We start from the raw sequence: 12,636 nt of genomic DNA, 5'->3' as shown, positions 1-12,636 counted from the left end.
ATTATAGTGGTGACGATGTCAGGAGCAGCAGATTAGGGGTTAATAACTTTATTTCGGTGTCAGCGATATTAGGGGTGTTTAGACTTGATGTTTATGTTAGGGTGTTGGGTTAAAACATAACTTTTGTTCCCCCTAGACATCAATGGGGTTGCGTTTCAGAGCTTTTCATTCTGCGCTTCAGGTGTTATTTTTTTTCTAACACCTTCTCCCCATTGATATCTATTGGGAAAGCGTGCACGAGCACGTCAAAGCAGCACTTGGATTTTGCACAAGGCGGCTTTTTAGAAACTTGTAATGGCAGCTCTATGGAGGGTTAAAATAACGCATCTTTTGTTGCGTTCGTTTTGCACCCTCTATAGTGCAAAACTTGTAATCTAGGTGTAATTTAAGGCCGACTCTTATCTGACTATATTTTAACATTTTTTCACAACTAGAGGGCGTTAGTTCACGTGTGCCATATAGATAGGATTGTGCTCACACCCGAGGAGTTACCTAGGAGTCGGCACTGATTGACTAAAAAGCAAGCCTGTCAAAAGAACTGAAATAAGGGGGCAGTCTGCAGAGGCTTAGATACAAGGTAATCACAGAGGTAAAAAGTGAATTAATATAACAGTGTTGGAGAATAGGTAATAAAGGGATTATCTATCTTTTTAAACAATAAAAATGTTGGTATAGACTATCCCTTTAATATTGACTTGCAGGTCCCTTTAAATATACATAAAAATAAGTCATGTATATGCATTATTACCTGTGCCCATGGTGTGCCCATAAGTCTAAAGACCTCTTCTGCAAAACTGAATATCTTTGTGAATCTTTCATTTTCATAATCAAATTGGTTTCCAAATATAATAAAACAAAATACTCTGGATACAGCATCCATAACCAGTTTTGATGGATCTATTGGTAAACCTAAAAAAGAAAGGTAGACATTAAAGCTTGGTATGAATAAATATTGTTCCCTTTTCTCCTTGACTGGTAAGGCCACTGAAGAAGTTTAAAATTATACTCTATGAGAGTCCTTGTCTAATGTAATCAAAATTACCACCCTGGGCTTCATTTATAACTGTGTGGGCCGACAAGGTTCCCAGTTAGGGAGCCTGTCTTCGTTTAATCAAAGCTAATGGGCAGCATCCCACTATCAGTCTAATAAGTTATGTTCTTACACATCCAATCTCACAAAAGCAGGGTCTGTAATTTACCCCCAGACAGATTAGTCAATAATGATATACAGCTGCCTCCACCCCAGGAACTCCAAAAATGCATCCATAGCTTCATATATAGAGCTCCATATCCCTTGTGAAATTCAATAAAACACAGGTCTAAATCCATTCAAGATAAAGATAGTGTCAAGACCAAATAATAGGTTCCCTGTTTAATAGTTAATTATTGTTACACAGATATTATAATGAGAAGTCATTAGGACTTGTGGTCATAACATTATTTGTTTTAGCTCCATTGTAATTAAAAATGACCTGGAGGGGGCTGTCATTATTTATAACATCATAGTGTTCCCCGTTCCAAAACATTATATATATATATATATATATATATATATATATATATATATATATATATATATATATATATATATATGTGTGTGTGTGTTTTTTTTTTATTGACATGCCAATGAAAACATAAAACTGCTTGTTGAATTAGAAAAAAAGTTAAATACATGACCCCCTCAAAAAACAAAACAAAATAGAAACTTTGTTAGAGCATATAATTTTAATACTATTAACCCTGGAATGCTATGTGTTTATGGGCAACATAATGAGCATATGGCAATTAATCTAGAGAAGTTAGAAAGTGGATGTGGAAGTACAAGGCCTGTGGCAACTGGACCTAGTAAGACTGGGTGGGCTGTTGTTGGTGGCGGATCTCTTTCAGAGGATGAATCTAGAATGGGGTGGGGCCTTTGTCCTTTTCTTTTGGCATGGGTACTCCCTGTCTTCTAGAATTACAAGGATAGATGGTACTGCTGGGCCTTCTGTTTCAGTGATGGTTGGAACTTCCCCCAGTATTTTGCCTTCCTCTATGGATCCCTTGCCATTCCTTCTTCCAGTGGGGTTAAATGGGTTTGAGAGTCCAGTTGTTTTGGCTACTCTAGGGTTGGTGGCAAGGTTTTTCCTAGTGATTCCAGCTCCCATAAAGTTAGTTCCTAAGGTTAGTCAGTAAGGGGCAGGAGCCCATGTTCAGCATGCTTAAGAAAGTAGTTGTAGAAAAGGCTCCCCCTAGGTTTAGTCAAGGAAGGAGTGCTTAACCAGTTGGTATTGATAATGTTTCACAATCTGCGGCTTATTTAAGTCAGGGGTAACAGCTGGGATGGAGGCTCAAGGGCCTCTGCCTGGAGAAAGTAGCTTTCCTAGCTTCAAGGTAACTGTGCATGAAGCTACATACCCTTTCTATCCAATATTGTTTTTTTAAATCTTAAAATCAAAGACTATAGGAATATTATGGAGTCCCACAAGTTCTCTGTGGACTATTACATGGCCAAAGACCTGAGGAAGGATAACATTTGGCTTATGAAACTGATATGTCGTGACACTTACAAGGAGTGGCAGCACTGTTTTTAGGTTCTTCTTGCTATGTGGATCATAGGCTGGATCAATCAATGGTAAATGGACACCCTTGATTTGATTCACATGTACCATAGAGGTGTTTGGAAGTGAGCTGAAAAATGCCAGTTTCTAAACAATCTGAAACGTGTTTTGAAAAGATTACTAGGAGTAAAGACATTTGGCAATATGACTAGAGATGTGACAAGGGAACCTCATTTTTCATCATGCTGTTGCTCCCATCTAAACCTTTGAGGCACGACTTGGCAGGGACTAATGGTGTCTCCAAGACATCTTCTGGTAAGGGCTCAAACTTGTCTGCATTTGGCTGCTATTGAGCCCTGATTGCTGGGCTACCTAGATTGGGAGGTGGGCAGACTCCTCCTAGAATTAAAGAGATGTTTCACATTTTTGTGGATGGGGTAATATTAGGATCTTATTTCTGACTATTTTGCAGAGCTTCCTTTTCCGAATTTGATGGTATCCCTACTGGGTTAGTCACAAAGAAAAAGGAGGGTAAATTGTTTCAGCGCCTGTGCTATCATAAAGGTTGTTTGGTTAACAATGCCATTGAACCATTGGTTAGTACCAGCCATTAGAGGTACTTAGGAGGAATGGGGGAACAGGGAGCTTTATTAGCTAAATTGGATATGGGATCATAGTTTTTCTTGCTCCCCATTCACCCTGATTCATTCCAGTTGATGGAGTGAAGGGTAACTATTCTGTAGCTAGGTGTCTTCCAAAGGGTTCCTATGTTCTGTGCTTACTTTGGGAATGGAAACATGGCTTGCTATCTAGATGATTTTTTGCTGGTTGGTTCTTTAATATCTGGAGAGTGCCACTCATATGGATGTAATGATAAAGCTCATGTCACAACACAATTTGGGTTACCCTTAGCAGAGGACAAGGCTCAAGGGCCTTGTACCTGCTTGACCTTTTTAGATATGGTAACTGATACAGTTGCATTGCTTTGCCAGCTTTCCTCTGATAAGATTGAAAGCATTATTATGGCAGTTTAAATGGCTGCCATTTTGTGAAATGTCTATGGGGAGGGTGATCAATTTGCGAGTCTGGGAGAGCTGTATGGTCCATTTCAATGATGTTTTGTTCTGGCAGGCAAAAACAATTTCTAGTTAGTTGTTCCATGTTTTCACAGATGCAGCTTGGGCATATGGGCTCTATCTTTACACTTAGTGGAGTGCAACTTCATGGATAGTTTCATGGAAAGAAAAGGGCATTATAAAAGAAATTGGTGCTGCACAAGTTTTGTTTTATTGTTGTGGCCATTGAGTTGCGGGGTGAGAAATTCTCCAACAGATCCATAGTGTTCTGGTCCGACAATAAGACTGTAATTATCTCCAATAATAGGTTGTCTGCTTCCTCTCCATTAGTTGTGTGGTATTTGCATCATTTAGATTTGTAGTGCTTGCAGCATAAAAGTCACTTCAATGAGTATCATGTCCCAGGGTGCTGCTGATAGTCTTCATTGTTTACCTTTCTATGGCAGTTTGCAGAAGGGGTGGGAGACTTATTGCCCTTAGTGTGTACTTTGTTTGCCCTGGCCACATGGACTTCGTCTGTTCATTTTAAAAAGTAGTGGGAACACATCTTCAGGGAACATTAAAAATGTACTTCAACTGTACTAGAATTGATTACTATTATGGAATCTGACCTTAAGTGGTTGCTTATTTGATTCCTTGGTGTGCATGTTGGTTGGTCTATGATGTTAGTGAGGCACCTTTCAGCTCATAAGTCTGGCTATAGTATTAGGAAAAATATTAAAAGGGAGATTGGAAGAACAGTAATGGATGTGTGATGCTGCTAAGTTTGACACAATCAAATTATTGGTGATAGGAAAAGCTTCTATCACTCTAATTTTGTTCATCTTACTCAGTGGTTCCCTAACTTTTTCAGGTCACTGTCTCCTTTGTTCTATAAACTCACCCTCAGCACCCCCTAGCATAATCCATAAAAATAATATTCAGGCCAGGGTCCCCATTTATTAAAGCACAGTCTGACAAGGTTCACCTCTGGGAACCTTGTCTGCCGGACATTGTGGTGAGCAGGCAACTTCTGCTTCCTGCATTTAACATTGCACAAGCAATTGCTTGTGGAGCCCTGCCCTCTGCACAGCCAATCACAAGGGCTTGTCAATTATCTTGAATGGCCTTGAGGTGGCTGTTAGGTGACAGGTTAAATGGCCACAGTTTTAAAGGGACAGTCAACACCATAATCAGGTGGGCTTGATAAACGATGAGCCCTAGTAATATACCCCAGCAAACCAGGGGGACAACGCTGCCTGTAGGATCACCGCTGCTACAGACCTGAAATGTCCAATTCCGGACCTGGGGTCATAAATACAACAAAATGGTTCAAGTTATATTGGAATTTGTTTAGGCATACAAATTTAATCGTGTTTAGCGTTAATTGCTGTAGTTGTGGGCTAATTTTCAGTGGATTATAGACCACTCTCCCGGAGCTCTTGAAATGTGCTACTACACAGAGCCGCTGCTAGGACACGCCCCCCAAGAATTTAATTTTGGAAGGTATTTGATATATTCTCACACACAATTATTTCAACTTTGACAATAAATTTGATAATCAATTGTGTGGAACGACAATGGGGACCAGATTCACACTGAGCTATGCTACCCTATACATGGGCAAATCTGATCCTCTATTATAAATATACATATTATATCTTTATGGTATGGAATGTTAACAAGGAAGATCTTAAGTTTACTATTGATGTTATGAACCGAAATGAATATAACCTCAAATTCACTTTCAAATACAGTTACACTTACATCACCTTTTTAGATTTGAAGATTGAGATAAATGAAGGTAAAGTGGAAACCTCAACCTTTTTCACGGAGGTCGATTTTAATAATTACATCACACAAATAGCTGCCACCAAAAGTTGTGGAAGGCAAATATTCCAAAAGGCCAGTTACTTTGTGTTAAAAAGAATTGTTCCAAAAATGAAAAATGATTGGAACAGTCACAACTATTAAAAAAAAGATTCTTGGAAAGAGGGAGAATGGCAGTCAAATAGATAGAAACTTTCTTTTAAAATATAAAGAGAAAAAAATTCATGACAAAGACGAAATTAATGTCCCATTCATAACCGAATATAGCGAGAATAGACATCTGATTGAAAAATATTATTAGAAAAAAATGGAACCTTTTGAAATATGACAATGATTCAATGTTTTGGGTGAGAAATAATTAATTTATCGAAAAACTAATAATTTAAAAACACTTCTAGCACCCATGGTAAAATCAAGCCATGCGGCTTGTGTAAAGCATGTAAACATGGCATTAAAAGTAAAAAAAAAAAAGCATCAAATGTTAAAAGATTTTTAAAATAAATAATGTAATTTGCTGCCAGGATAAAGGGGTCATCTACATAATCGAATGCAGTTGTGGTCTTCAATATATTGGACAGACCTCACTCAGTGTGAGGAATAGGATTAGGGAACACCTCCTAGTTATCAAACATGAAAGAAATGACATACCACTGTACAATAATTTTAGAGAGAAACATGGAAGCAATTACTCTAGTTTGAGATATATGGGGATTTGCAAAGTAAAAAAAAATGAAAAGGAGGAGATTATAATAAGAAATTATTACAAGCTGAAGCTAATTTTCCATATGGATTGTCTATACCCTAGAGGCTTTAATGATGATTTGTAAATCCTCCATCTTATATAATTTGGTATTGTACGTATAACAGTCACTTTCCCTCTTTATATCTATAAAGAATTTGCATAACATTCTATTTAATAATAATTAATGAGATAAACTACAAAGAATTATGACAATTATATTTGGAGGAGCTCTTCCACTCCTTTCCTATTAGAACCCCCTATGATAATTCCAGTGCCCCATTTCAACTCTTGTGCCTATTTGTGCCATCTCAGTAATCCCACTGCCCCCCAAGGGGCAGAGCAACACACTGATTTTATTGATAAAGGTTTGGAAATGTTTTGGGCAAATTTCAAAGGGGCTTTGTCCTTTTTTCCTTTAAAAAATGTGTTTGTGTTATAACTGGTTGCTTAGTTATTTGTCTTGTTCTTTAATTGATTAGCATATTGTTTTGGTTTCCAGGTCGAAAATGTTTAGCTTTTTCTTATTTTCCACAAAGGTTTAATAAACGTGACCATGACTGGTCTTTCTCTATAATGGAATGTGTTTTCTTTATTTGGAGAAGGTACCAGTGACATTTAATGGTGAATTCCTCCCTGTGTAGTGTTTCGAATGAATGACAGAATGAGGGGTTTAATCCCTTAAGATAAGATGAATCATTAAAAATGACATTCTCTAATTAATTAGGGTATGTATTTTTGTAGTTAGATTTGCAAGAAACATGTCTGCCATTTTGATCACCATAAATCGCAATAGTAAAAGTCTTGATTGTTATAGCATTGTTGTAAGAATTGGATTTTTGGACTATGTTACCTGATGCCAACTAGTGTCCATAAATAGGGGTGTGAATTATATTATGCCTTTATGAATATTTCTCTTTGTTGACTATCAGAAAGCGTTCAAACGGGGGAATGTTTAGTAATATTTGCTATTAGCCTACTTTGTGTGTTTTTGCTATGTTTTTTAATGTTCTATGAAAATGACCTCCTATCAGGACTTTGCAACTGTCTTTAAGTTGTGATGCTATACTGAGGTTTGTTTAATGTAACTGTCTTTTCTTAGTATAATATGAGTTATATAAATCAATACTGCTATCAGTAAATAAAAGATCAGCCCATAAAGAGTTAGCTGTTTTAATATTTTGGCATGGACTCGATTATTTCTCCATCTGCTACACCACACATCATTTTCAGTTCCACAATGAGATTTACAGAGAAATACCCAATATTAAAGGAACATGAAACCCAAAATATTTTGTTTGTCATTCAAAGAGAGCATACAATTTAAAAAAAAAAAAAGTTTTCAATATACTTATCTTATCACTTTGTTTTCATGGTATTCCTTATTGTAAAGATTTCTAGATTGGTGGTGTGCACATATCTAGGGCAGTGCTGCCACCTACAAATTTATAACATGGTTATAAACTACTGCTATATATTGCTTCAATCATGCGCACATCCCTACACCTTCTTAGCAGCATTTCAACAAAGGATGCCAGAGAACAAAGTGAATTTGATTATACATTTTTTATCAAAATTATTATGCAAACATTTTTATTATTTTGTATATTAATTTGAGGAATATGCTTATATGTGTAGGTAAACAAATATGAGAGGGTTAATTACAAAAATGAAAAAAAAATGTTAGTTGTTAAGAGGAAGGCACAGAAAGGGGAACAAATGACACAAAGAAGAGTGGGAAATATGACGGGGCAAAATGGTTGTGCAAGTGAGAAAGGGGGTGGTATAAAACAGAGAATAATGGCACAAAGAGAAAAAGGACAACAAGGGGATAAATGAGGGTTTCAAAAGGAGAATGCACTTAAAGATGATGGAACAGATGATGGAGTGTATATGGTTAAAGGGGAAGATAAAAGTTTAGCACAAAGGACAGAGATGATTACAAGAAAGAGAAAGAAATTCAGGCCCCTATTTAACAAAGGTCTGGGGGACCTGATCCGACAGTGCGGATCAGGTCCGCCAGACCTCGCTGAATGCGGAGAGCAATATGCTCTCCGTATTTAGCATTGCACCAGCAGCTCACAAGATTGGCCGCCAGCAGGGAGGTGTCAATCAACCCGATCGGGTTTAATTGTTGCAATGTCTGTCCGCCTACTCAGAGCAGGCGGACAGGGTTATGGAGCAGCGGTCTTTAGATCGCTGCTTCATAACTGCTGTTTTTGGTGAGTCTGAAGGCTCACCAGAAACATAGGCCCACAAGCACCATACGGAGCTTAATAAATGGGCCCCAAAGGGAGTCATTGGAGAGGGCATGCCATAAATAACATTTTTTATCTAATATAGTAAGACATTTAAAGTGTTTTTATTTAAAATAAGCCAAATGGTATGAGAAGATGAAAATGCATCTCTGATTATACAGCAACAACTATCTCTCTAGCATATGTTACAATTCTTTTAATTTTTCCAACATACATACCAGCAAGATAATTTCTTATAGGTTAAATAATGCATGAGTTATCTTTATATGTGTTAAACCTCATGAACCACTTCCATACCCATCCACTTTATTCAATTAACATACACACTATAACCTATAAAATAGTGATTGTAAATAGAATACATTAAACTACACATAAGTCCCTTGTTCACTATTAAAAGAGAAATTAAAATATAACTTATTTAATTTAATATTTTAGTAACCTATACACTGTTTTTGAAATGTATTGAACTTACCATTTATTATTTTGATTTCATTCACCAGATTCTGTGCCTCTTCCTGAATCTTCAACTCTGTAGTTTTCTTCCCAAGTCCAAAGTCCCTTAGAGTCTTAAATGAAAACTGTCGCATTTGCTTCCAGCGTTCCCCATTTGCAGAACCAATTCCTGAAATGTATTCGTACAGAATGATCTTATTGTTATATAAAACACTAGGCAGAATGTATTTACAGGGGAACTGCTGAGCTCAGATACAATAGAACTGCTTACCATTCTATTAATTCCTCCTTTGCTTACAGATTTAAATCAATTCTCTTATTGTAACCCCTTACTGTTACTGAATTTTAAGCTTCACATTTTCATACTAAGTGCAGCTATAACAAACAGTAAACTGTTTTCCTGGCCGGGCCCATGTCTTAACCTGTGTAAGGTGGAGTACTGTTGTCCCAAAATATAAAAATCTGGAAAAAGTTGCTGAGAGGCCCAACTCACTACAAACCCTTATTGGAATAATGCAAGTTAAACACAGTAACTAAGCAGAGGCTTGCGATAAGAGAGCAATAAGACTAAACTTAGCAGCTGAACTCTATTTAATACTTTAATCAGCACCTACAAAATCAAAACAGCAAGTAAGTACTATAAATTAACTGTAAATTAATCATTCTGATTACCAAAGGAAGACATACCTTTGTAAAAGTTAAATGTAGATCTCCTAATGGAAGAGGAATCCAAAGTAAAAGGAATTTTCAAAGTCATACAGTCCGGGTCAAGACCTCACATGGAAAGCAGTACTGAATCAATAAACAAATGTAGAGTCCAAACAACAAGCAAAATTCAAATACCAAGTCAGTTCAAATCAATAGGTTAATGCAGAACCATAGTGTGAAAGAACCCAAAGTCAAAACAGTATTGATAAACAACAAACTGCCAGACAAAGCCAACTTTAGCATTTGTGGGGCTCTGGGCAATAGAAATGTGGGGGGCCCTCAGTCTAGCACCCTTATTCCCCTCCACATCCCTGGTCTCTGCATGGCCTATCCTTGTCTAAATATTCAGTGCTACCTATATAAATAATAACACTATATATTACACCTCCTCATCCCATAAACACTTCTTCATAAACTAAATACAGGATGTACTTTGCACCTTTTCATACCTACACCCCTGATACTGTGAGGGCCCCCAAAGCATTAGCCCCTGGGCAGGGTTCCCTCTCAGCCTGCCTAAAGAGCAGGCCTGCTGCCAGAGTAAAGGTCAAAGAACTCAATACACAAGCATCAGGCTGCAGAGATCTTATAAAGACTAGTACAATTAGGACCAAGTTGATCTTCTAGGCCTTACTTAACCCTTTCAGTGCTAAGGACGGCTCGGAGCCATCGCAGAGTTTCCCACTCAGGTGCTAACAATGGCTCAGAGCCGTCCCTAGCACTCTACCACCTTGAGGGAGATCTGGGGGCTCCCACCCACTGTTACCCCGGTGATCGGGCCTGTATATTGACAGGCATCGCCGGGGCTTCATGTTATGTGCGGTGACGTCACGCTCAATGACGTGATGACGTCACCGTACAACTTTATTTAAAATTGACAATGTTAAGTATAGGAATAGGAGGCATGCTGCTTAGAAGTCTGCATCTCAGGCATCTAAGCAGCTAGAGAACCCCAAGACCCACTGTTGGTAATTGCCTAACCTTTCCAACAGTGTAAGTCTTAGGGATCTGAAAAAAAAGTAAAAAAAAAAAAATATTTAAAAAAAAAAAACAAAAAAAAAAAACTTAACAGCTTAGCACCCAGGTGGCAAAGTGCTTAGCACTCAAAGGGTTAATAAAGGTATTGCACTCCTTACTTTAACAGGGATAGGAATCACTCTCATAGACATGTGTCTGTTATTACAGCAGCCATCTTGTTATTCATGCACCTTTTGACAAGTGGTGCACTTTCACAGAACAGCTGTTTTGTGCACTTTTACACTTTATATTTTTACAGTGGCTGCATTGATCTAAATTATACCTGTGTTATATATATGTTATGAAATGTTTAACCTGTGTATAAAACTTGCACAAATATAAACCTCTCAATCTTTATTGTGTGTTAACCGGAAGTGCACATTACTGCTCTAAAAAATCCATCAACATCATTGATCTGTGAATTTTCACTAGTACTGTCCCAGGTGCAAGAATACCTAAGCTCCAATATGGCGGCACCAAGTATGAACATGTAGAGCTACACAAAGCAGGATCTGTAAAGGTTTAAAATAATAAAGTCTCTAAATAGATCTAAAAGCTTAGGAGGAAAAAGAACAGCATGGTGAGTCTGGTAACCATTCTATTGAAGTTGTTTCCAGTGATTTTATATCCCTTTAAAAAGCCAACAAACCAAGACATCACAAATTCAAAAACTGATATGAGCTGCACACTATCGTTTAAAAAAAAAAAAAAAAATAAGAGCATAGACTAAGGGGCGATTATCTTTTCCTCGCCAGATCAGATGTGGCTTTTCACACCTAATTCTTCTTCTGTATGCTGAGCACCTCCCCTGTCAAGCTTCTTCCTCTCATAACACTTAGAGAGACATAAAAAAACACTTTGAGATGGTAATATTAAATGATAAATCGTATATGTAAAAATACTCTGAAATATACTTTTATTATTTATTTTGTCCCCTTTTTCCATATTGAAATTGTGACTTTTTCGGTTCAAGTTAAAATGGAAGTGCAGGACACTGCTAAAATTCCACAATGGCCATTGGCCACAGCAGAGAAGGTAACCTAAGTTACAACATGGCAGCTTCCATTGCTTTATAGGCAATACAACATTACACTTATTTTCTGAATATTATAACAGCTAATAAAACTTTAAAAAATACATCTACATGTTAATCTCAGACTAATCTTTTCTTTGAATGCATCATTCTATCTAGCATTTGTTTACCGCTTAATGTTTCTTTAATAGTTGCTTACCAACACAAATATTGGGCTAGATTACAAGTAGCGCTAACTTGCGTGCTTATTATAAGTTTAAAAACAAATGCGACCTCATGAGCGCAAACTAAATTTGCGCTCGTCGGGTTAGCAGGACTGAAGCAAAACATGTTGCGCTCTCCATGGAGGTCTATAGGAGGAGTTAGTGCGGTCACAATATTTTAAGTCCTACAGTTAATGCACGTCGGGTTCCGCTCTTGAACTAAGTTTTTACTTTCAACTTGTAATACACGCTCTAAATGTTTACTTTCAGTGATATTAGCACTCCACTTGTAATCTGGCGCATTGAGTAAAATCCCAATTTGGGAGTTTGAATGGGAAAACAGTTACTTCATAAGGTATAAAACCTTCAAAGGCCTACGGTATATCTATGTTAATATAAAGGAAAAAAAATCAAGTACTATAATTAATAATTATATTACATTTTCTAGCCTCTAACTCATTGTGTAACCATGAGAAAAATCTATGTAGAGTTGAAACAGAAGTAGTCCTACATGTTTAACACAACATACATTCTACTGTTTAACACAACATACATTCTACTGTTTAACACAACATACATTCTACTGTTTAACACAACATACATTCTACTGTTTAACACAACATACATTCTACTGTTTAACACAACATACATTCTGCTGTTTTAACACAACATACATTCTGCTGTTTAACACAACATACATTCTACTGTTTAACACAACATACATTCTACTGTTTAACACAACATACATTCTGCTGTTTAACACAACATACATTCTGCTGTTTTAACACAACATACAT

At 37.1% G+C, this 12,636-nt stretch overlaps 1 protein-coding gene across 2 annotated transcripts in view; it reads right to left on the bottom strand.

The window, feature by feature from the left end:
• LOC128666886 (cytochrome P450 2G1) overlaps positions 1-12,636 on the bottom strand; it is a 50,659-nt gene that overhangs the window by 20,267 nt on the left and 17,756 nt on the right. For both annotated transcript variants that reach the window (XM_053721693.1, XM_053721694.1), the window contains exons 4-5: positions 8,898-9,047; positions 749-909 (exon numbers count right to left, since the gene is read on the bottom strand). In XM_053721693.1, coding sequence (XP_053577668.1) covers positions 749-909; positions 8,898-9,047 — 311 coding nt within the window. The remainder of the gene's footprint in view (positions 1-748; positions 910-8,897; positions 9,048-12,636) is intronic.

Source organism: Bombina bombina, chromosome 7, assembly GCF_027579735.1.
Source record: "Bombina bombina isolate aBomBom1 chromosome 7, aBomBom1.pri, whole genome shotgun sequence".
NCBI lineage: Eukaryota > Metazoa > Chordata > Amphibia > Anura > Bombinatoridae > Bombina > Bombina bombina.
Note: the sequence above shows the minus strand (reverse complement) of the source record. Positions and strands in the feature narration are given on the sequence as shown.